Source organism: Eleutherodactylus coqui, chromosome 7, assembly GCF_035609145.1.
Source record: "Eleutherodactylus coqui strain aEleCoq1 chromosome 7, aEleCoq1.hap1, whole genome shotgun sequence".
NCBI classification, from domain to species: Eukaryota; Metazoa; Chordata; class Amphibia; order Anura; family Eleutherodactylidae; genus Eleutherodactylus; species Eleutherodactylus coqui.
In genome coordinates this window covers 195,766,420-195,789,766 of record NC_089843.1, presented here as the reverse complement: position 1 = coordinate 195,789,766, position 23,347 = coordinate 195,766,420, and the positions used below count along the sequence as shown (strand labels likewise).

The 23,347-nt window shown below is 43.6% G+C and overlaps 1 protein-coding gene across 2 annotated transcripts in view; it reads left to right on the top strand.

The window, feature by feature from the left end:
* The window catches only part of RAB3A (RAB3A, member RAS oncogene family), a 57,300-nt gene extending 41,207 nt beyond the window's left edge, over positions 1-16,093 (top strand). For both annotated transcript variants that reach the window (XM_066574206.1, XM_066574207.1), the window contains exons 3-5: positions 1,879-1,997; positions 10,907-11,031; positions 14,464-16,093. In XM_066574206.1, coding sequence (XP_066430303.1) covers positions 1,879-1,997; positions 10,907-11,031; positions 14,464-14,654 — 435 coding nt within the window. In that variant the 3' untranslated portion in view covers positions 14,655-16,093. The remainder of the gene's footprint in view (positions 1-1,878; positions 1,998-10,906; positions 11,032-14,463) is intronic.
* The last annotated feature ends 7,254 nt before the right edge of the window (positions 16,094-23,347 follow it).

Sequence of the window (23,347 nt, the reverse complement as noted above, 5' to 3'; positions counted from 1 at the left end):
TGGTGACAGTCCTGAAGGCATAAACTTGGTCTTTCCCTATAATATACATTTTAAGAAGTAAAGCACGGCTGAGGAACCGATAACAAGAACGTTTTAGGGGCCTTCTGCACTGAACGATTGTTGTTCAGAGTCTCACTGTATCGCGGGAATCAGAATGATCTAATTCAGGCGCTTGTTGTTGGGATCGTGCAGGCATAATAATCAAACAACAATTGTCCTATGTTCTGTGAACGGCTACCTGGAAGTGATCTCCATTCACTGGGCATCCTTCCGGCACTTCTGCCCCTTGTAAAAGGGCTCTCATTTAGCTCTGATACCTATTTAATACAGAAAATACCCTTCGCTTTATACAGACAGCCAGGAGTGTAAGTCGCCTGCGGGAGGAGACTTAGGCCTCATGTCCACGGGGAAAATCGGGCCGCTACGGATTCTGCATGTAGAATCCGTAGCGGGTCCCTCCTGCCCTGCGGACATGAGCGCTGAAAATAGGAATTTACAAGAATTAACTCACCCGCAGCGGGCCGGGCATGTCTTCTCTTCCTCACGGGCGGATCTTCTTTCTTCGGACGGCGGATGAACTCGGCACGTCAGCTGCGTGCCGCGCGCATGCGCCAGGCACATCCGCCGAGCCGAAGCAAGAAAGATCCGGCCGTGAAGAAGAGAAGACGTGCCCGGCCCGCTGCGGGTGAGTTATTCTTATTTTAGGTCTCCCGCGGATCCGGACGGCCTCCATAGGCTTCAATAGACCCGCACGAAAATGGAGCATGGTCCAGATTTTTTCATGCTCCATTTTTTTTAAATTCACTTTTATTGACCATCCGCGGGTATTTATCTACCCGCGGGTGGTCAATGCATCCCTATGGGGTGCGGATCCGCGGGCAGGAGAAGAGTTAAAATCCGCTGTGGATTTTAATTCTTCTTTTGCCCGTGGACATGAGGCCTTAATCAGTCCCGTATGTGTATGAGACCAGTACTAGAAGTGAAGAGTGATAGCTGGCGGCTCTGTTCTACAGTTTGCCCTGGGGCCGAGGTCCTTCAAGAACCTCTTGCTTGCTGTCATTTAAATAGTCGTCGTACACTTGGCTGCCCATCCATTACTGATGGTCACATGGAGAAAGACTTGTAGTTAGCGGCTGGTCAGGACTTGTCGGTGCAATAGATTCCATCAGAACATTAGGTGGAAATGATGCACAAAATATTTAAAGCCCACATTATGACTCTTCCTGTGGTGCAATGCTCTTTACATAAAATAAGTGACAGTACATGATGTGCTCCGGCGTATTATTACTCCTTGGAGTTGTTACTTACCAGCTCATTGGCCCACCAAGGCCACTTTCACACGCTAATATGAATCCCATTCTTTTGAATAGAGTCATATAGACGAGCGATGTTTTCCCGCTTCACAGTGAGGGAAAAAATCATGGCATGTCCTATCTTTGCGCGTTCCTTAGAATGCCTCGGTCATTGATTTCAGTGGGACCTTGAATTTTCTTGTATGCCGTTTGATGCACATGTGTGTGCGATGCGAGATTTACCGTTGAAATCAATGGGAAACTCTTCTGATCAGCTATTGCATGTGAGGATCGGAATTTCACAGATGTGCTGCATTTTTTTTTCCTGAAAATTCCCTCGCATCTGCGGGTAAAACGCTGGTTGCCGAGTGCTCAGAAGATATGACGCTCACCTGTGTGTAGGTAGCCCAACAGTAAAAAATATAGTTCCCAAAGAAGCCAGTAGAACCAGGAGACAAGACAGTCCTGAGTTTCCTGGAGTAAAAGAATTCTATCTATCTTGGTTTTTCTTCTATCTTCATGGTCCTTACTGCACTGTTGGCATTCTGTCTGATGGTACATGCACTCTAATAATTCTGTTCTGCAGGACACCGCTGGGCAGGAAAGGTACCGGACAATTACCACCGCTTACTACCGGGGGGCTATGGGCTTTATCCTGATGTATGATATAACCAATGAAGAATCGTTCAATGCTGTACAGGACTGGTGAGTACAGATATGTAATGGTTGCGCTATAATACCTGTCTGTGTCTATTCTTTTTTTTTTTTTTTTTTTTACACCTAAATGTTGCAAAATTTACTGTGCAAACAGTAGATTTTCATAGTTCTGCATGTAAATTTAGTGCAGGTATCAGTTTCGGTATGTTGAATCTGTCACTTTTTTGCAAGTTTATGCCTAGTCCGACTTGACAATTTTATGTGCTTAATTATACTTGAGGCACGTTCAAAACTAAATAATTGGGGTGGAGCCAAGCAGGGGATGTGAGCAGACGCACTGGACCAGAGCTCCACTAACAAATACCCGACAGACCATCCTGTAACCAGGCTATATTGGGATGACCACACACCGGGACTGCCACAAACAGCGATAACCCACAGAAAAGACAGAGAGGGCAGAGGGGAGACGAGGCACTCTCAAGATGGCACTGCCATGCTTGCTGAGCGAACGCCCCTGGGTGAATGGAGTAGGGACACGGCTTCTAAACTGGCACGCTGTGGAGACACGCTTCCTGAAGCGGGCATAGGTGGCTGTCAGAAGACAGGAGAGAGCCCTGAGGCGCCGGTGAGTCCCTCTACACACAGCACAATATAAGAGCTGGAGGGAGAGAGGGAGGAAAGGCAAGCAGTGGAGGGAGCAATGTGACTCACACAGAAGCAGCACAGAAAGCAGTTCCTGATGTAGCATAGCCAACACTGCAGGATATCTCTGGAACTGTTAACAAAGCCCCGATGTAGCAGAGCCCACACTGCATAATATCCTTGGAGCGGTTACCAAGTGCTCCAACACGGTACAGGCACTATACCAGCAATTTGGCACTTTGCAAGAGCACATGGGACCACTTGGCAAGATGTGCAAAAAATCTCAGAAAAACTGACTGCGGTGGAAGGCGGAATAAGCAAAAGAGAGGATAAAGTACTACCTATGCAATGTGAAGTGAATAATAACAGAATATAGCATCTCTCCTCGCTAAAATCGACGATCCGGAGAACCGCTTCCGCAAAAATAACGTGCGCATCGTCGGGCTACCAGAGAAAATGGAGGGCAATAATCCGTTTGAATATTTTGAGGAGTGGACACTGAATTTGTTCGGTAGAAATTGCTTTTCTTCAATGTTTGCGATAGAAAGAGCCCACAGTGTCCCTACATGACCTCCTCCCCCAGGGACCTCTTCAAGACCAGTCCTTATGAAACTTCTACACTTCAAAGACAGAGACGCCATACTACGCGGTGAGAGAAGGGTGATATAAGAGTTAAAGGGGTTGTCCCGCGCCGAAACGGTTTTTTTTTTTTTTTCAATAGCCCCCCCGTTCGGCGCGAGACAAACCCGATGCAGGGATAATAAAAAAAAAAAAACGGGTAGTACTTACCCGAATCCCCGCGCTCCGGTGACTTCTTACTTACCTTGTGAAGATGGCCGCCGGGATCTTCACCCTCGGGGACCGCAGGTCTTCTGTGCGGTCCATTGCCGATTCCAGCCTCCTGATTGGCTGGAATCGGCACACGTGACGGGGCGGAGCTACGAGGAGCCGCTCTCTGGCACGAGCGGCCCCATTCAGAAGACAGGACTGCGCAAGCGCGTCTAATCGGGCGATTAGACGCTGAAGATTAGACGGCACCATGGAGACGGGGACGCTAGCAACGGAACAGGTAAGTGAATAACTTCTGTATGGCTCATAATTAATGCACGATGTACATTACAAAGTGCATTAATATGGCCATACAGAAGTGTATACCCCCACTTGCTTTCGCGGGACAACCCCTTTAATGGCGCCAAGATCTCCTTTTTTCCTGACCTTTCTGCAGAAATCCAAAAGAAAAGAGGAACTTTTATGGATGTAAAAAGGCGACTGCATGACCTCCGTATGCTATACCGCACCCTGCCAGACTACGTGGAGTAGCATTGGGAGAGATGCAGTTTTATGACAGCCCAAGATCTGCGTCATTTTGACTAGAAAGATACGAATCTGCATTAAGAGATGCCTCACGCTCATTGCCCCGCTCTGCGGAACCCAGTAACAAAGCCTGACAGAGGAAGGGTTGCCTAATAGATACCCTCTATTACCTGGGAAAATGGTCGGAGTGAAATGCCGTCAGTACAGGGAATAAAGAAGGAGGAAATGGCTGCTTGAGGAAGCAACATTCTTCTGCTTCTTCAGCTGTTTTCTTTATTTTATTTTTTCAAGTTCAAGATGTTCTATTTCTACAGTTTTGAACAAACCGCCATTTTTTGAGGCTTGGTGGACTGGTGTCCGGTCTGTGGGTGTTATAACAGACCATTATTGTGGGCAATGTTTCAGTTCACTGTTTCTTGTCTCTCTTGTGCTGCTGGCAATCAATATTTAGAAGCGCTGTCCTGTTGTGCGAAAATGACGGAACTCTGGGGTACCGCTGGATCTAATGAGAAATGGCTGATACATTCACGGTTATATCGTGGATTATGCGAGCTATGGGGGACCCAGTCAAGCATCTTGCAGCGCTCCAGACAATTAGAGAATATCATCCTTTAATTCTATGTCTGCAGGAGATGCATCTTTCTCAGGACTCGCTGCCCTCCTTTAGAGTTAGGTGAGCGGGACATGGCTTTCATTCCGTGTACTCCACTTGCTCTAGGGGGGTTAGAATTCTCGTTCATCACTCTAGACTGTTTGTAACCTTGGCGGAGAGGATAGATGCAGAGGGCCGATTTGTCTGCCTTCACTGTAGAATATTTAACTATGTTTGCCTACTAGTTTCAGTATACCTTCCTATAGCAACGTGGTGATGTGGCAGATCCTGGGCTTTATAGAGGAAACTCCAGATGTCCTCGTCCTGATGGTAGAAGACTTCAATTCAGTAATTGATCCATACTGGGATAGACAGCGATCACATGAACGACCGGGGAAAAGTTTGACTCATTTGGGTCGTTTGTTAGATGAGACACTCCTACTGGATGTATGGCGCACAAAGAATCCAGAGGTCAGATACTACACATGCTATTCCAGTACATATTAGACTCTGTTAGTATTGATTTGGCAATTGGCAACACATTGCTATATGAGGGAATACAATTGGTCCGATACCTTCCTAGGGTGTTGTCTGACCACTCCCAGATGCAAGCAACGTTCTGGAGTTGGTGCGTCTATGCGACCCTTGTGGAGGTTTAATGCATACTGGCTAAATATAATAGGACATCGAGACCTGGGAGAAACTCTGAAGGAATATTTTGAGTTAAATGCGGGCTCTGCAACTATTATTGTACAATGAGAAGCGATGGGAGCATATTTCAGAGGTATCCTCTTGCAGTGGGTGACGTAAATGTAGAGGACATAGAGACATAAAGACCGAGGACAAAAATTTAGAGAACAGCTCACAGATAGGGAAACTAGGTTTGTGGAGACGGGTACAGTGGAGGCGATTGAACACTGGAAGGCGGCTCAAGAAGAACTGACTTTGTACACATTGGAAACTTCTGCACACAAGCATAAATTTAAAATCCTATTTTGAAGAGGGCGAGAGAGCCGGACATAAGCTAATGGTAGTTTCTCAGGCATAGAGAAGTTCTACATACATTACAGGGATGAGGAATAGGCAAGGTACACTAGATACAGACTTGACTGCAATTAGGGAGACAATGAGGCTGTATTATGCTTCCTTGTATTCCTCCAGACTTCATAAAACGCAAGAACAGATTGCTCAATACTTACAGATGTAGATCTGCCGATATTGACCGGTGAGTAGAGGGAGTTCTTAGATTCCCCTGTGGAGTTGGGTGAGTTGAAGGAAGTGCTGGAATTAATGCAGGGGTGTTATTACCAAAACTGCTAGAGGTGCTATTAGAAGCGGAATGACAAACAGAATTACCACTATCTATGCGAAATGCAATAATGACAATTATCCCAAAACCAGGAAAAGATCCACTATTGCCGGATTCTTATAGATCCATCTCCTTGCTAAATGCGGATGTGAAGTCAGCCAAAGTTTTGGCTAATAGTCTCTCACAGGTGGTCGTGACTCCTATCCATCCTGATCAGAGTGATTTATTCCAGCCCCATCCACAGCGATTAATATACGAAGATTATTTCTTAATCTTCAGTTGCCAGTGGATAATATGGGACGGAAAATAATATGCTCGCTAGACGCTGCTAAAGAGTTTGATAGTGTGGAATCGCCCTTTATGTGGGAAGTACTGAACAGAATGGGATTTGGTCAGACCTATGTGAGACTCATACAGCTTCCATATGCCAACGTGAAGGCATGTGTCATGGTAAACGGCAGTTGTTCTGAGCCCTTTTCATTACACAGAGGAACGAGGCAGGTCTGCCCATTCTCACCGCTCCTATTTGCGCTAGCGCCTTAAGATCTTGTGAATGGGTGGTGGGGTTTAAAGGAGGGCAGGTAGAGGAGAAAGTGGCATTGTATCCTGATGATCTGCTACTGTTTTTGGTCGATGCTGGCGAATTTCTGGATGTGGCAATGTCTTTGATCAAACAGTACGGGTTGTTCTCTGGCCTCACCATAAATTAGAGTAAATCTGATATACTGCCAATAGATGACCCTAATCTTGCCGTAGAGGAAAATAGAACCCCTATGCAATGCAAATCAGTAATTGTCATATCTGGGAGTCAAAGTCTTAAGAAATGCTTTAGAATACGGGAAATTGAACCTAGACCCCCCTACTGCTGAAATTTAAGAAAAAACATGATGACGGGTGTAAAATCCCCTTGACGATTATAGGAAGAGCGAATCTAATTAAGATGATATGGATGCCGCAATTGCTGTACCTGCTCCATAACTCACCTCACTGGGTCGCGCAGAGTCTCTTTCACAGGGTTAACCGCCTGTTTAGAGGCTTGATTTGGAAAGCTAAAGGACCTAGAATTAAATTGGAGATACTGTGTAGCCTAAAGGAGAGGAGAGGACTCGCGTTGCCTAATCCCATGTTATTTTTATTAGCCTCACAAATGCAACATTTCAAGGGATGGGAATCAGAGGATACGCGGGATGGGAGCTTCAGTCTCCTACAAATGTATTTCCATAATGCACATGTATTTGAGGCCCTGGAGAGCCCCAAATCCCGCTGTAGTTCCCAGAGTTTCCCAACTTTAGTCCTCATGCATAGGGTCTGGTGGAAGCTCAGAAATAATGGGGACCAAAGGTTTTACACGTTATACCCCTATTTGGGACAACCCGAGGTTACAGGAGTTAGAGAAGTTAGAGGGCGTTTAAGGGTAGAAGGATAAGATCAGACGATTTTATATTGGCCTCAGATAGTGTCAGGGGCCAATATAAAATTCTTTGAGCAGTTGAGAGATGAATATGGTCTGCCACACACACACAATTCATTAAATATCTGCATCTCTGGCATGCCTTCCAGACGGAGAGGGGCCTCGATGACCCAGGATTTGGAAAACTTCTACCTACAGAAATTATAGGAGGCTCAATGAATACAAAGGGGAAGATATCCTGCATATATTCCTGTAAACAGGGCCAGATAAACCTACACTACCCTCTGGCAACAAGGAGTAAGTGGGAGGAGGATATTGGTCCTATTGAGGAGTCCCTGTGGACAGAAATACTACAGATGACTCCTAAACTGTCCTTGAGTGAGTCTCATAGGCAATCACAAATCTACCAGTTGCATAGACTATACCGCACTCCAGCGTTTCTGCACAGTATAGGTTTGAGAGATACCCCTCTGTATAATAGATGTAAGATTGAGGTGTGTATGAAACTACATTAGAATTTACCCCACTGGTAGACGTTTTGGGATATGTGAATGATGTACCCCTAGACAAAAACGAAAAGCTGGCAGTGGCTAGAATATTATATTTAGCCAGAAAATTGTTTTCCACTGGCTGGATGAGACCCTCCTGATCTAGCCCAGCTCAAAAATAAAGTCACTCAAATTCTAACGTGGGAAAAAAGCATTTATTGCAAAAGGAAAACGTTTCAGAAATATTACAATATATGGCTCAAATGGCTGCATGCCTGCGGTCTCCTTAATAATGACTTGCTTATAGGATAATGTCTAACACTCAATGGAATAACTGTATCCTGAGAGGGAGTGGGGAGGGAGAAGAGCGAGGAGAGGGAGACTGCTGTGCAAACCCTTGCATTTCAGGTAACAGAAAACAACACTGACCACAACAAGCCCATATATGACCATGGAAAAACGGAGGACTCTACAATGGTGTACCAGGACAGTGCAAGAGAGACTTATGGGATATGTTCACTTGGGGGACTTGTTTTTGTTTGTGTCTGTATTGTATGTTAAAAGTGTCTTGGGACGCAAAAAACTTTAATAAAGATTTGAATTCACAACTAAATAACTATCAGACTTAAGGAAAATCAGGTTTTATACAGCATTTATAAATATGGCATCTAAAGACACAAGTATGGAAGAACATCTCTGCCTCTTTTCTGCAGGCAATGACCTTTATTAAAGCGGTCCTCCGAGCCTGGAGGTACAAAGATGGCTGCACTGCTGCTCAGGTGACCTGCTACTCCCTGTGCATCAGTAGTCTGACTATCCAGTGATGCTCTAATAGGCAATGCTGGCCAACCAAAACAGGAGTAGTGTCGCAGACTACGGATACATGCCATGCACAGCGTGCATCAAGTAGTTGAAGTGGTGCGGCCATCTTTGTTTTTCCGGAACTGGAGTGTCGCTTTAATGTCCTAATTGATGTCAGTGGGATTTTTCTGATAGGAAATCCCATCAATTAGCTTCTGTTCTGACAGATTTTTTTTCTTTGATAGGCAGAATATTTGAAAATTATCACATAGAATTGTTGAAATTAATCACTTAATTTAGGTGATACTCAAGGGGTATCATAGACTTAACAATCAGGTATGCCTAATTATATATACACAATGCATCGGAGAAGAGGACAATGAGAAACACTCAAGTGATGTTTCCAAGTTCTTCTGTTCGATTGCTACAATGCAAGAAGCTATATAGTGTGACAACCTCCGGAAAGTAAACCATTCACAGTCCACATCATGTGTGATACTTCTCATGCTGCATGCTCCGCATCTGGGACCCTGTTAGTAGCATTTCACTACATATATTGTTATACACATGACGCTACTGCATAAAATATAATGCAGCAGAACCTCTTGGATCCCTTCACGGCTTCTGCTGTTTTACTTTTGTTGCTTTGAAATCTGCTTTGGCATGTTATTATCTTGGACAAATAAGCACATTAACATTTCTTGATTTGGGTAATTTCAGGTTGAAATGGATGTTATACATGTTAAAGTGACCTAAATAAGTGGGGTGGTGGACCGTATGTATTGAAAGTAACAGCTAAGCTGGCCTAGTTGTCCATAGCGAGCAGTGTTGATTAAAATGTGTTCTGAAGTTTAAATATTCTGTCGTTGCCCTCCCAGAGGTTGGTTATCAGGAATCACTGACCCCCTGTATATCCAGTGTGACGACTCCAACCTCTTCCAACTTGGCATTCAAGATTCTTATTAGTATGAGGACACCTGTGATCTATGTCCTAAAGTGTAGGTAGGGAACACTAGAGGTGAAATCTGCTTTTGAAATGTGAGATTCTCTGTTAACTAATGGTACCTTTTTATATGGGGTGATGATCGCCTACATTCTTGCTGGAAACAGTGAATTGAGCTGATAATCCTCCTAATTAATGTGGCCAGCGACAGGGCACTTAGCGAGAAATCACTCACCTGTTGAGAATTGCTTTATTTGTAGCAGAACTAAAAACCAAGTACCCATCAGGCCATGTAAACGGGAGCTGCTTAATGTTTGTATGCTGTGAATGGAAGCGGGTGGCCAAAATGATCCCCGGCTGCTCCGCCTACATTTATTGAACGACTATCGCTCAATGCATGGAGGCGGACAGGGCCAGGGATCATTCCAGCCCATGAATCCAATATATAATAAAGTTGCCAGTTTCTACACGAGAGTTTCTCCTTTAAATCTTTATTTCAAATGTTCAGACACATGTTAAAAGATGCATGTCTCGGCTAGCAAGTAGCTGACATGTTTCGGCAGATACAGCTGCCATAAGTTGTACTGTCGAAACATGTGAACTACTTGCTAGCCGAGACATGCATCTTTTACCACGTGTCTGAATATTTGAAATAAAGATTTAAAGGAAAAACTCTCGTGTAGAAACTGGCAACTTTATTATGTATTGGATTCATTGCCTGTTGCTTCTGAGACGTGCAGCTGGCTAAGAATCCGCGCAGAGATCTCAAGGAGCAGTGGTTTCCTAAAGCCTGGGAAATGGTGAGCCTTTTTTGTCTTTTTGAAGATACAAAGTTCAGAACGTCCCAGCCCACCTGCCTCAATTCACAGTAAACGGGCAGTCATCCACAGATGAACGTCTTGTTACACAGGCCGATTTTTAGGCATGCATAAACTGAACAACGAAGAAATTTTCAGTTTTTTCGACAATTATTCAAATTCTCGCGGATTGCATTAACAGGAACAATTTGTCAGCCTTTGTTAAAGAGCTCCTGGTTATCAAAACTGGAAAACTGTCCTCGTGCCTATAGCAGTCAGTCACAACTTTAGAATTCATTATATTTAGTGGAGAGCAGTGATGAAGAAAACTATGTGTACAAATACATTTCAATTTTGAACATAACTGAATAAAATGTAAAGTGGGTTTTTCATAATGGCAACCCTATGTCCATATGCGCTAACAGAGCATCTGGAGATCGTAGAGCTAGGAGCCCCCTCCGATCCAGATTGGGGAGCCACTACAACAGTCCATGTATTCCACTACATGTTCTGAGATAATATGTGTTCTACAGCGACCAGACTTTAGTATATCCATCAGACATAAGTCATAAACCACCAACCTTCTGCTTGTTTTTGCTAATACTTAGAATGCAACCTCATACCTCTAATGTAACATGCAATTTGCACTTGACTTATTAGGTCAACTCAGATCAAAACCTATTCCTGGGACAATGCTCAAGTTCTATTAGTTGGTAACAAATGTGACATGGAGGATGAAAGGGTCGTGTCATCAGAGCGGGGAAGACAGCTGGCAGATCACCTCGGTAAGACCGTCACCCGTCTACCATTTTATGGGCTTGGTGTTCTTGATGTGTAATACCATTTAACGCTAAGAGTACGTTCTGTTTACTAGTAACATAATTATGTTAAGTAACACAAGAGAGGACCTTGTACTGTATATACTCGAGTATAAGCCGAGTTTTTCAGCACATTTTTTTGTGCTGAGAAAGCCGCCTTCAGCTTATACTCGAGTCAGGGAAGGCTTAAAAAAAACCCTCCATACTCCCCTCCCAGCTGGCGGCAGTGAGGCAGGTTGGTGTGTCTCTGGTGACAGTATGGCAGGCTGTTTGAATTCACTCTGCTGTCATCCCCCGCTGTTCTCTTTGCTTGCCTCTTTGCTTGCCTCTGTCATCCCCCGCCGTCAGCGCTGTGTAAGTAAGAGCTGTGATTGAATCGAGCGTCAGCCAATCACAGCCGCTGCTTGATCATTCACAGCCAATGAAGCTGCTTTAGAATTCTCCCCGTTGTCCTCTTCCTGCTCGGCTTTCAAATCCCCTGCCGTCCGTGCTGTGTAAGTAAGCGCTGTGATTGGATCAAGTGCCAGCGCTTACTTACACAGCACTGACAGAGCCAAGCAGAGAGGACGGCGGGGGATGACAGCAGGAAGAATTCAAGCAGCTTGTCACACAGACGCCGGCTGGAGGTTTTTTATTTACCTAGTATATACTCGAGTATAGCTAGGCTTATACTCGAGTCAATAAGTTTTCCCAGTTTTTTGTGGTGAAACCTATTGTCTCGGCTTATACTTGGGTCGGCTAATATTCGAGTATATACGGTATATTGTAACATATAGAGCTGAATATGGTTGCAAATGAATGTGGATAAGTTGGGGGCAGAAAAGTGGCAAAATAAATTTAACACTGATACTCATAAATGTAAAGTTCTGCACATGGGCAGAGAAAATCCATGACACCATTATACACTAAATGGGAAACCACTGGTGAACACTGACATGGAGAAGGACTTGGGTTTTTATAACTGTAAGCTTAAATGGGGTAACCAGTGTCAGACAGCTACTGCCAAAGCAAATGGGATCATGGGGGCATCAAAAGAGGTCTATGGGCACATGATGAGAACATTCTTCATCTTCTTTACAAGTCACTGGTCAGACCACACATGGAATATTGCGGACAGTTTTGGGCACCAGTACTTAAGAAGCACTTTTCAGTGCCTGAGCGGGTTGAAAGGCGAGCAACTAAAGTAACAAATGGAATGGGCGGACTACAGTACCCTGGGAGGTTATCAAAAGTGGTATTATTTAGTTTTTAAAAAATATAGCTGAGGGGCGACCAAATAACTATGTATAAATGTATCATGGGTCAATACAGAGATCTCCCCCCATGATCTACTTATACCCAGGACTGTAATAAGGGGCGCCCTCTACCTCTAAAGGAAAGAAGGTTTCTACAACAACATAGAAGAGGGTTCTTTACTGTAAGAGCCACAGTGAGACTATGGAACTCTCTGCCTGAGGACGTGGTGAATGTAAATTCAATGGAGTACGAGAGGGATCTGGACGTCTTTCTTGGCAATATAATAATGTGTTATATCACTGATCAGAAGGGTCGGTTATCCAGGGATTATTCTTATTTGAAGTACAGTCCGTAAAGAATTTTTCCCCTAAACAAGGAAAATTGGCTTCTACCTCATTATGGTTTTTTGCCTTCCTTTGGATCAACATTGGGGGGGTAATAGGCTGAACTGGATGGACATGTCTTTTTCAGCCTTGCATGCTATCTTACTATATAATATCAATTGTTCAGTCTGTCCAGTGAAAGAATATGGATTGGGAGAGTCTTAATCTAGAAAAAAGATGGCTGAGGGGTGACCAAATAACTATGTTTCAATATATCGGGGGTCAGTATAGAGATCTCTCTCATCATCTATTTATACCCAGGACTGTAACAAGGGGGCGCTCTAATAATTATGTATAGCTATATCAGGGGGTCAGTACAGAGATCTTCTATCATGCATTATAACCAGGACTGTAACAAGGGGGTGCTCTAATAACTATGTTTAGATATATGAGGTGACAATACTGAGATCTCTCCCATCTTTTATTTATACCCAGGACTGTAACACGGTGGCGCTCTAATACCTATGTATAGATATATCAGGGATCAATACAGAAATCTCTCCCATCATCTACTTATACCCAGGACTGTAACAAGGGGGCACCCTCTACATCTAGAGGAAAGAAGGTTTCTATACTGACATACCCTGTTTCTCCGAAAATAAGACGCGTCTTATATTAATTTTTGCTCCCAAATATGCGCTATGTCTTATTTTCAGGGGGTGTCTTATTTCGCCACGGCAAATCCGTCTGTGGCCGCTAATCCCTCAATTGGCCAGCTTTGTGGACGAAATTTCTCAGAAATCTCGTCCACATGGGACAGCAAATCTGTCATTGCAAAGCTGGGAGAAGCCGGTGTTGTGGTGCGGCTTTACTGGCCACAGAAACGGAAAAGCGTGCAGCCAGGTCGCTTCAAAACAAGCGGCTAAGTGCCGTGGGTTTTGAAGCAGTGCTTTCCCGGCGGAAATCTCGCTGTTTATCGCTGTGGCCAAACTGCGAGATTTCCGCTGGAAATACGCTCTGTGAGAACCCAGCCTTAAGAATCACACACAGGTTGCCTGACACACAGAGCCATAAAAAAGGGCTGTAAAGTAACGTACCTGTCTGCAGACAGAAGTTCCTGTACCACTTGTAAGCAGGGATGGTATTGCAGCTTCCGGCCACCAGGGGGAGCTCTGCAGATCTACCTATACATCTGGAGGTAGGAGACAACGGGGATGGCAGCAGGGGATAGGCCTCTTGACTTGCCTGCACACTTTACTATGCCTTACTATCGGGGGGTGCCTTATGTTTGGGACTTCTGCAAATTTTGGGGGGTGTCTTATTTTTGGGGGGTGTCTTATTTTCGGAGAAACACGGTAGAAGGGGGTTCTTTACTGTAAGAGCAGTGAGACTATGGAACTCTCTGCCTGAGGACGTGGTGAATCTAAATTCGATAGAGCACGAGAGGGACCTGGATGTCTTTCTTGGCAATATAATAATATACTTTATACCACTAATCAGAAGGGTCAGTTATCCGGGGATTATTGTGATTTGAAATAAAGTTTGTAAAGAATTTTTTCCCCAAAAGAGGAAAATTGTCTTGTACCTCATTGGGGTTTTTTGCCTTCCTCAGGATCAACATTGGGGGGTAATAGGCTGAACTGGATGGACATGTCTTTTTCAGCCTTACATGCTATCTTACTATATAATATCAATTGTTCAGTCTGTCCCGTAAAAGAATATCGATTGGGAGAGTCCCGGTCTTTAGACTTTTTTCATATCCGCCAGTCTCTTAGTGACCCAGGAGTAAACATAGCAGGCAAGTGAGAAGCATTCCTAACTTTCCATTATTACCTTACAGGGTTTGAATTCTTTGAAGCCAGTGCTAAAGACAACATTAACGTGAAGCAGACATTCGAACGTTTGGTGGACATAATCTGTGAAAAGATGTCTGAAAGCTTGGATACCGCGGATCCAGCTGTTACTGGAGCCAAACAGGGACCTCAGCTCATCGACCAGCAGGCGCCACCACACCAGGACTGCGCCTGCTAAAGACCGTGTTTCCTTGTCCACCTATATATTATACACATACATACTTACACACATGTACATGGCGTTTCGCACCCCTGACCCTTTCGGCTGTAAAATGGTGACCTCTCCCTCACTGACCCTCTAAAAACCTGCATATCATCAGAAGATAACTGTCTGTTACAACCTTTTTAGTTAGAATCTATGTAGCAAAGAGTGTTAAAACTGAACGGTTGAATACAAATATAGTATAAAATAAATGATATATATATATATGTATAGAGAGAAGGAAATGACTGGAAAATACCATCTGTGTACTGTGAGGAGTTGTTGTGGCTATATAACGAGACGGCTCTTTACAAAATGGATTTTTCAAGCGTTTCAATGGCAATATCCATCAGACATAAGAGATCTCTTAAATGTGTTCGCATGATACATGAATGTTCTCTCCGTCCACCCTGAATTGCTTTTTGTGTGTGTGCATTGAAACACTTCCATATCGTACCTCTCGCCACTTTTTTGTGTTAAGATTATTTATATATACAGTATATATTTTATTATACTTTTGTTTTCCTGTGTCTGAATTTGCAATATGTATGTGAGAATCTATCTTCCTGTTTTAATGGAGTGCCGTTCCAGGTTCCCCCACAAGGAGGCAGCTGCTTACAGAGGAGGAATGGGGACCGTGACCGTTCTTTTAATGTCCTGACTTTAGGCAGTGATAGAATATCCTTTTCAATAACTATTCTGGTCCTGTTTTAATTTTTGATCTCCTAGAGTATATAGTCACAGATATATCGCAAATTGTATGTTAGATATTACGGGCTTTGAGTGCTGTGAATCTCCTCTGCAATTTTGTTGACGTAGTTGCAATAGATTAAGTAAAAAGAGAAGAATTTTTGTTTTAATAAATGTATTTCTAAAAAGAGTCGGCGCTTTAACAAAACAAAAAACCACAAAGAATCTCTTTAAAGGTGCAACATCTCCATTGTTTTGTTCTAGAATAGTTTTACAGTACACGACGTCCAGCGGAAGAACGACGCGCTCTCCAGGTATTATAACTGCCAGTATCACTGCAGACCATTCGCTATCTGATAAGCAGTGGATGCCAAAAATGACCTTTTTCAATAGCATTTTGTTTTCTGGAGCTACTAGAAGTGCATTTCATTGCCACAAGCCCTTCACATCGACGGCCATACATTCCTATCAGTCTGTTTCATCTTTTAATAGGTATTCATTTTTAAAGGCTAGAAATTAATGATTGGGAAATGCGCTAGTGAAGTAAATCTGATGACAAACGTCTTGTAGAATTTCCTGGAATGGCTCCGGAGTGATACATTGGAGCAATGTGCATGCATTTATATGTGCAGGGCCCGTGGGGAAGTGTTGTTAGTTGCACCTTTAACAGAAATGGTTTACTTGATTTTTCCAAGTTAAGAATAAAGTCTTCAGTCTGCTGTTCACCTGGTTATTTCTTCTTTCTCCTTGTCACCATTGCTACTTGGCTTGGATATTCCCAAGAAGGTACAATACAAACTGCATTCACTCAGTGTAAAAAGCTCATGAGAGATCTTCAGACCCCCAGCGAACCCCCCCTGTTAAAACACTCCAGATTATTAAAATGTAGACTGAAATCTACTAGTGAATTTCATTGTGAATCTTAGTACAGATTTAGTCTAGGAAATAATACTTTGTAAACTCCGCCTTAAAGAGGTTTTCCAGGTAACGCTGGATGTCAGTCTGGAGATACGCTGGAGGTGGAGCGGAAGCGCCGCTCCCACCCCTGTGTAGTGGCCGGTGCTCTTATTGAGATCAATGGACTCCAGCCTGCAATTTCAAGCACAACTGCCAAAGACTTCAGTAAAAGCTGACAACCCTGGTGTATCCTGGCACTGACAGCCGACGCTGCCTGGAAAACCCTTTGTCCCTTTCCCACTGCAGCCAATTTTCATCTTCCTGACACAGTCCCACTTCAGATCTGTCATGTCACTTTGTGGTAAGAAGTTTGGCATGTTTTTACATGAAATTGTCCAATAGCACAAACTTAGTCTAAAGATGTGCCAGCTTTGTGAAGCAGCATGAGACACATTTTAAGACTGTCTAGTGGAACCTTATACCACCTGTTTGCCAAGAGTTGGGGGCAAAAGCTGCTATAAAACTCAGCCCTTTTTTGCACCAAAATTCACATTTATTCCACACGGTCTTCCCAGCCATTTTTCAGACTTGGTTAAAAAGTGTCTGAAACATCTCATAAATGTGTTACAAAGCCTGAATAGTAAATCTGTCCCAGGGCACCGGAACATAAAATGGAGCTACTAGTAGTATAGAGACATTACTAGCCAGTCGTTGCATGTACTTCAGTAGTCTCAGTGAAATGCCCATTTTGATTGGCTGGATTTTCCATCAAAGTGCCAGAGCTTTGGACTGCATGTTGTCACGTACACTCGTAACTTGTGTATGAGAGCAGGTACTATCAAAATCTCACTCCATACACTATGCTGTGTGTACATACTGTGCTTTGTTAAAATATTCACCTTGATGATTTCCTGTTTAGTTGCATTACATCCAGGAAATAAAATGGATCTCTGGGGGGTTGTACCATTTGATTGACACAACATGCCTTACACTTTGTGCCATGGTAAAAATAAAATTGCATTTTCAAACAACATTTATGACAAGAAATAGGGGACTTTAACCCTTTCCAATCCAATTTGTATCCTGGTTTTCCTAGGGGGCTTACTCTTTTTCTGCCGTTATACAACTGCGCCATATGCTGGCTAAAGCCAGTACTGCATGAGGTGATACGTTGAATAGGCTCTGACAGCAGAGAGGCTGTCAATATACAGTAAGAGAACCCTGACGGACGTCTTCAAACATCGAAGCTGTACAGCCTTAAATAATGATGTCTTTAAATGTCAGGCAGTGGATTGGGAAGGGTTAATGTGCATAAGTTCTAACTCTCTGAAATTCAGTAATTTGTGGCGCCACCTCTCACATTACAGGTGATGGTCTCTTGAAGCTCGTTGTGATTTTTGCTACTCCTTCCACATCTTTCACGTTCAATGGACTGTGGCAGTCGCAGTGCAGATTCTCATTGGGATCGAGGTCTGGGCTTTGACAAGGCCATTAGAATTAAACCCCTAATGACCGTCCATATGCCTTCTTATTCAGAGTGCTACAACTTTATATTTACATCTATTGGCTTGCTTTTTTGCAAGATGAGCTTTCTCATTGGTACCATTTTGGTGTGCAGATAACTTTTTGATTGCTTTTTTTTTTTTATTATTGTTACAGCAACTTTGACTTTTTTCAGACCCCATTCACCATGTGATATAAATGACCTGATTTTTGCAGGTCAGTGCAATTACGGCAATACGAAAGTTATATAATTTTGTTCTTTCATCTTTTACTACTTTTGCACAATAAGGTCTCCTTCACACAGACATAGTTGTGCACAATATGCAGAGAATAGAATTTACTGACATCAATGGGTTTGTTCTATTTTTTTTGTGTGCACGAGAAATGTGTGTGCAAAATAGAGAAAATGCTCTATATTTTTTGCATTTGTGCAAAAAATGGGGCTCATAGAAATCTATGGGGAAACACACACAATAGGCAAGGGGATACATGAAATACAGCAAGGGGTCCTTGTCACAGTCACAGTCTTGGGTCAGTACAGAGATCTCTCCCATGATCTGTTTATACCCCTGATATATCTATACATAGTTATTAGAGCACCCCCTTGTTACAGTCCTGGGTATAAATAGAGTTATAGAGATCTCTCCCATCATCCATTTATTCATAAAAGTACAAAACATAAAGCAAGTTTTAACAATATCAGAACATAATCTTTTTGGCATTAACAAAAACAAAACAATACCTAATGTAATTAAATCGGTCCAAACAAAAAGAGTATATACAAACTAGCCAGAATACCTCAAAGAGAAGCCATAACAAGATAAATGAACAAGTAAAACCAAATAGCACAATCATAATACACATAAACAAATTGCAAAGGAAGATTTTTTTAAAATCATGCCGCTTTGGCCTTCTCTCGGGCATGATCCTTCTTTCTTCCTCTTCTGTGCTTGTATTTCTTGGATCTTTATCCAGAAACGTTCACCCATGTTTTGGTTCCTGTCTATTCTAACAAGACCCGCCTTTCCCTTCTCCACCTCTTCCTACTCTTTTGGGGAAAAAAAGGAAAAGGACAAGTAATAGAAATTAGTGGCAGTGCAGGAGAAGCCTCCCCAACCATACCTCCACATACACATGCATACCTAAAGAAACAAACTATAACCCACAATCCCACCTGTTCTACTTTATATGTCTATAAATTCATAGCCACATATATTTACCCCAATGCGTGGTGGGGACCTTACTGAGCCACCTGCATGACTCAAACCACCTTACACAACAAAAAAAAAAACAATGTACCCGATTTTATAACACTGTATACATATTGCACTTATCCTGACCACGCAGAATTCTGAAGGCCCTATACGCCCACTCAGGATAGGAGAGGTCAGACAGCTGAGGCCAGCTAATGGAAACCCTCTACCCTTCTATAGACCTCTGCATTAAAGGAGCAATGAAGCAGGGCATGGGGGGGAGGCGCAAGAACTACACTCTTCTCGGGGAGCAATTTATTTCCTCAGGGTTTCGGTACTGGAGATCATCGTGGAAAGAACACCAAGCCAAACCCCAATATTTCGACAGCATGCTTGCGGAATTAAGTAACACTAACCCACCCTCCAGGTTCTGACTTGGGCAGTTCCTGAGGGCCAATGATTTCAGGAAGTGAGAGGCCAGAATCCTTTTGTCCAGGAATCTCCTCGACAGGGTCCTGATCTCCACAACCCCCAAACCCTATTAACTAATAACATTCAGAACCGGTGCAACATAAGCCAGTTGATATCCATGGGTTGTACAAAGTTCTTTCACTCGTCCCCCTGTCTCCCAATCTTAGAAGAAAGGCCAAAACAATGGCTTGGAGTAGACTACCCATAAGGAAGCCCTTTCTGGATTCCAAGAGTTTTCTATGTTGGTCTTAATCCCGTGGTGCAAATTCTTGGGGCACAGGGAGAGTGCCCGGGAGATCAAAACAAGGATTGCCATCTCCTAAACATGGGCTTTTGCACTTATCCCAATTGACTTGGCACCCGGAAACTACTGAATACTTATTAACCTCCAACATCATCCATCCCGCCTTCGCTGTAGAGGAGACAAAAATGTCATAAGTGTAAGCCACCACCTTTAGAGCAGAGCCCGGCCCCTCTAGAACCATGTGGCCAATGGTCCACGACCCAACCTCCTTAGAAAGGGGTCTATCATGAACACATAGCAGCAGGCTCAAAGGACAACAGAATCCCCTCCAAAGGGGTGCCTGATCCAACCGTTCACCAGTGGGAAACTCAGCCTCTTTGTATAAAGTCATTAGCCAATCCACAATCCCCCCTGGTAGACCATATTTCAAAAGGACGGATGAGAGGTACTTGTGATTAATCCTATCAAACACCTTTGCCTGATCCAAGGTAAGCAAAAACCCTCTCAAGTTTCCAGTCTTAACCCGCTCCACGGCCTCCTGGACACCTAAAAATGCTCGCGCGAACTGCACCAAGCGTCTAATATTTTGGCCAGAATCTTCAGGTCCGCATTGAGAAGAGCTATGGGCCTCCAATTCTCCACATGGGACGAATCCTTACACTTTGACAAAATAATCAGTTCTGACTTCCTCATTGATTTTGTCAGAAAGCCCGAGGAAAGAGACTCATTAAACTCTTTAGTCATAGAATCATAGAATGGTAGAGTTGGAAGGAACCTCCAGGATCATCGGGTCCAACCCCCTGCTCAGTGCAGGATTTACTAAGTCATCCCAGACAGATATTTGTCCAGCTTTTGAACACTTCCATTGAAGGAGAACTCAGCACCTCCTGTGGTAACCTGTTTCACTCATTGATCACCCTCACTGTCAGAAAGTTTTTTCTAATATCTAATTTGTGTCTCCCCCCTTTCAGTTTCATCCCATTGATTTTAGTCTTTCCTTGTGCAAATGAGAATAGGGCTGATCCCTCTGCAGTGTGACAACCCTTCAGATATTTGTAGACCGCTATTAAGTCTCCTCTCAGCCTTCTTTTTTTTCTTTTTAGTCAATAGGATAGCCAAATGCTCCTTGAAAGTCTTATAGTTAAGCCATCTGTACCTGGCGTTTTCTTGGGCTTAAGTCTATCAACGGCAAGTCATACTTCCTCTTCCCTGATGGGTTCTGTCAAAATGTCAAAAGATGGAGTCACCTCCTCCCCAGGGATGGTTTTGGCCAGGAAAGCTGCCATCTCGAGCTAGATCCTTCCTTGACAAAAGTTGTGAGTAGTAGGATCTGATGACCTCCAGGAACCCACAACTGGACCTCTCCTGATATCCTGTACTGCCAGTCAGTTCTGTCACCAATCTACTATTCACTATGAAGACCTGGGTTGTACCATTGGATTGGCGTATTGCCAATGTGGTTCCAATATACAAAAAGGGGTCCAAAAAAGAGCCTGGTAACTGCAGGCTGGTAAGACTCACTTCAATAACTGGAAAAATATTCGAGGGGTTTCTGAGAGACGCCCTTCTAGAATACCTCAAGGAGAACAACGAAATAACTCCTCACCAGCACGGGTTCATGAGGGGTTGATCATGTCAGATCAATTTGATCAGCTTCTACGATGAATAAGTTCTAGGCTGGACCTGGGAGAGTCTATTGATCTCGTATATCTGGATTACTCTAAAGCATTTGATGCTGTGCCGCATAATAAACTGATATACAAGATCAATCACAGAAAATGGCCGTTACTTACTGAATGAGGAGTGCATGTAGATGCATCCTCTCACCATGCAGGTAGCTGACTACCAAATGGAGGAGCAAATAACACCTGTGCAGGACACTGATAAGACAGCCACTCACACTGCCTCTTAATAATGAGGGGGGTGGCTGCTTGGCTTTCACTCCCAAACATAGTGGATACAGGGTACCAGACCATTCTGATATATGTAGTTCACCATGCAGACCAGCAACCTATTAATGACGCCATGATAATTCGGCGGGTTGCCCTGCATTTCCATCAGTGAACCACATGTTGGAGAGGCCCCCCGACAACAGAGCGGCCAGTAATTTACAGTAAGAATACCCTGCTGGACGTCTTAAGACATCGGAGCTGTACAGCCTTCAATTAGAATGTCTTCAGACGTCAGACAGTGGATTGGAAAGGGTTAAGACAAGTACTAAGGGTGCACTGTGTAGTCATGTCTGGGTCTCCTATATATTAGGACATGTACTAAGGGTACACTGTGTAGTCATGTCTGGGTTCCTATATATTAGGATAAGTACTAAGGGTGCACTGTACAGTCATGTCTCATTCTCCTAAACAATAGGAAAAGTACTACGGGTGCCCTGTGTAGCCAAGTCTGGGTCCTCTATATATTGGGACATGTTCTAAATCGGACTACACAGTGCACCCTTTATACTTGCCCTAGCTTAAAGAGCAGTCAGACATGACTACACAGTGCACCCTTAGTATTTGTCTTAATAAATAAGGGACTCAGAGACATGACTACACAGGGCACCCTTAGCACTTGTCCTAATTTATAGGAGACTAGCCACGACTACACAGTGCACACTTAGTACCTGTCCTAATATATAGGAGACAAGACAGGACTACACAGTGTACCCTTGGTACTTGTTCAAATATATAGGGGACCCAGATATGACAACACAGAGCACCCTTAGTGCATGTCCCAATATATAGAGAACCTAGACTTGGATATTTTCCTATTGTATAGAAGACCAAGACATGACTACACAGGGCACCCTTAGTACTTGTCCTAATATGTAGTGGACCCAGACATGACTACACAGGGCACCCTTAGTACTTGTCCTAATATGTAGTGGACCCAGACATGAGTACACAGGGCACTCTTAGTAATCGTCCTAACATATAGGGGACCCAGACATGACTACACAGTGCACCCTTAGTACTTGTCCTAACATATAGCGGACTCAGACATGACTACACAGTGCACACTTAGTACTTGACCTAATATAGGGTGGACACAGACATGGCTACAGAGTGCACCCTTAGTATATGTCCCAAAATATAAAGGACCTAGACTTGGCTACTCAGGGCACCCATAGTACTTTTCCTATTGTATATAGGGGAGCAAGTCATGACTACACAGTGCACCCTTAGTACTTGTCCAGAAATATAGGGGAGAAAGACATGACTACACAGTACACCCATATATGACTACACAGTGCACCCTTAGTACTTGTCCTAATATACAGGAGACCCAGACATGACTACACAGTGCACCCTTAGTACTTGCCCTAATATATGACACCAGACATGACTACACAGTGCACCCTTAAGTACTTGCTCCAGTATATGGAGGACCCAGACATGACTACACAGTGCACTCTTAGCACTTGTCCTAATATATAGGTTACCAGACATGACTACACAGTTCACCCTTAGTATATGTCCCAATATATAGAGGACCCAGATTTGGCTACTCAGGGCACCCTTAGTACTTATCCTAATATATAGGGGACCCAGACATGACTACACAGGGCACCCTTAGTACTTGTCCTAAAATATAGGGTACTCAGACATGACTACACAGTGCACCCTGAGTACTTGTCCTAATATATAAGTGACTTCGATATGACTCACAGTGCA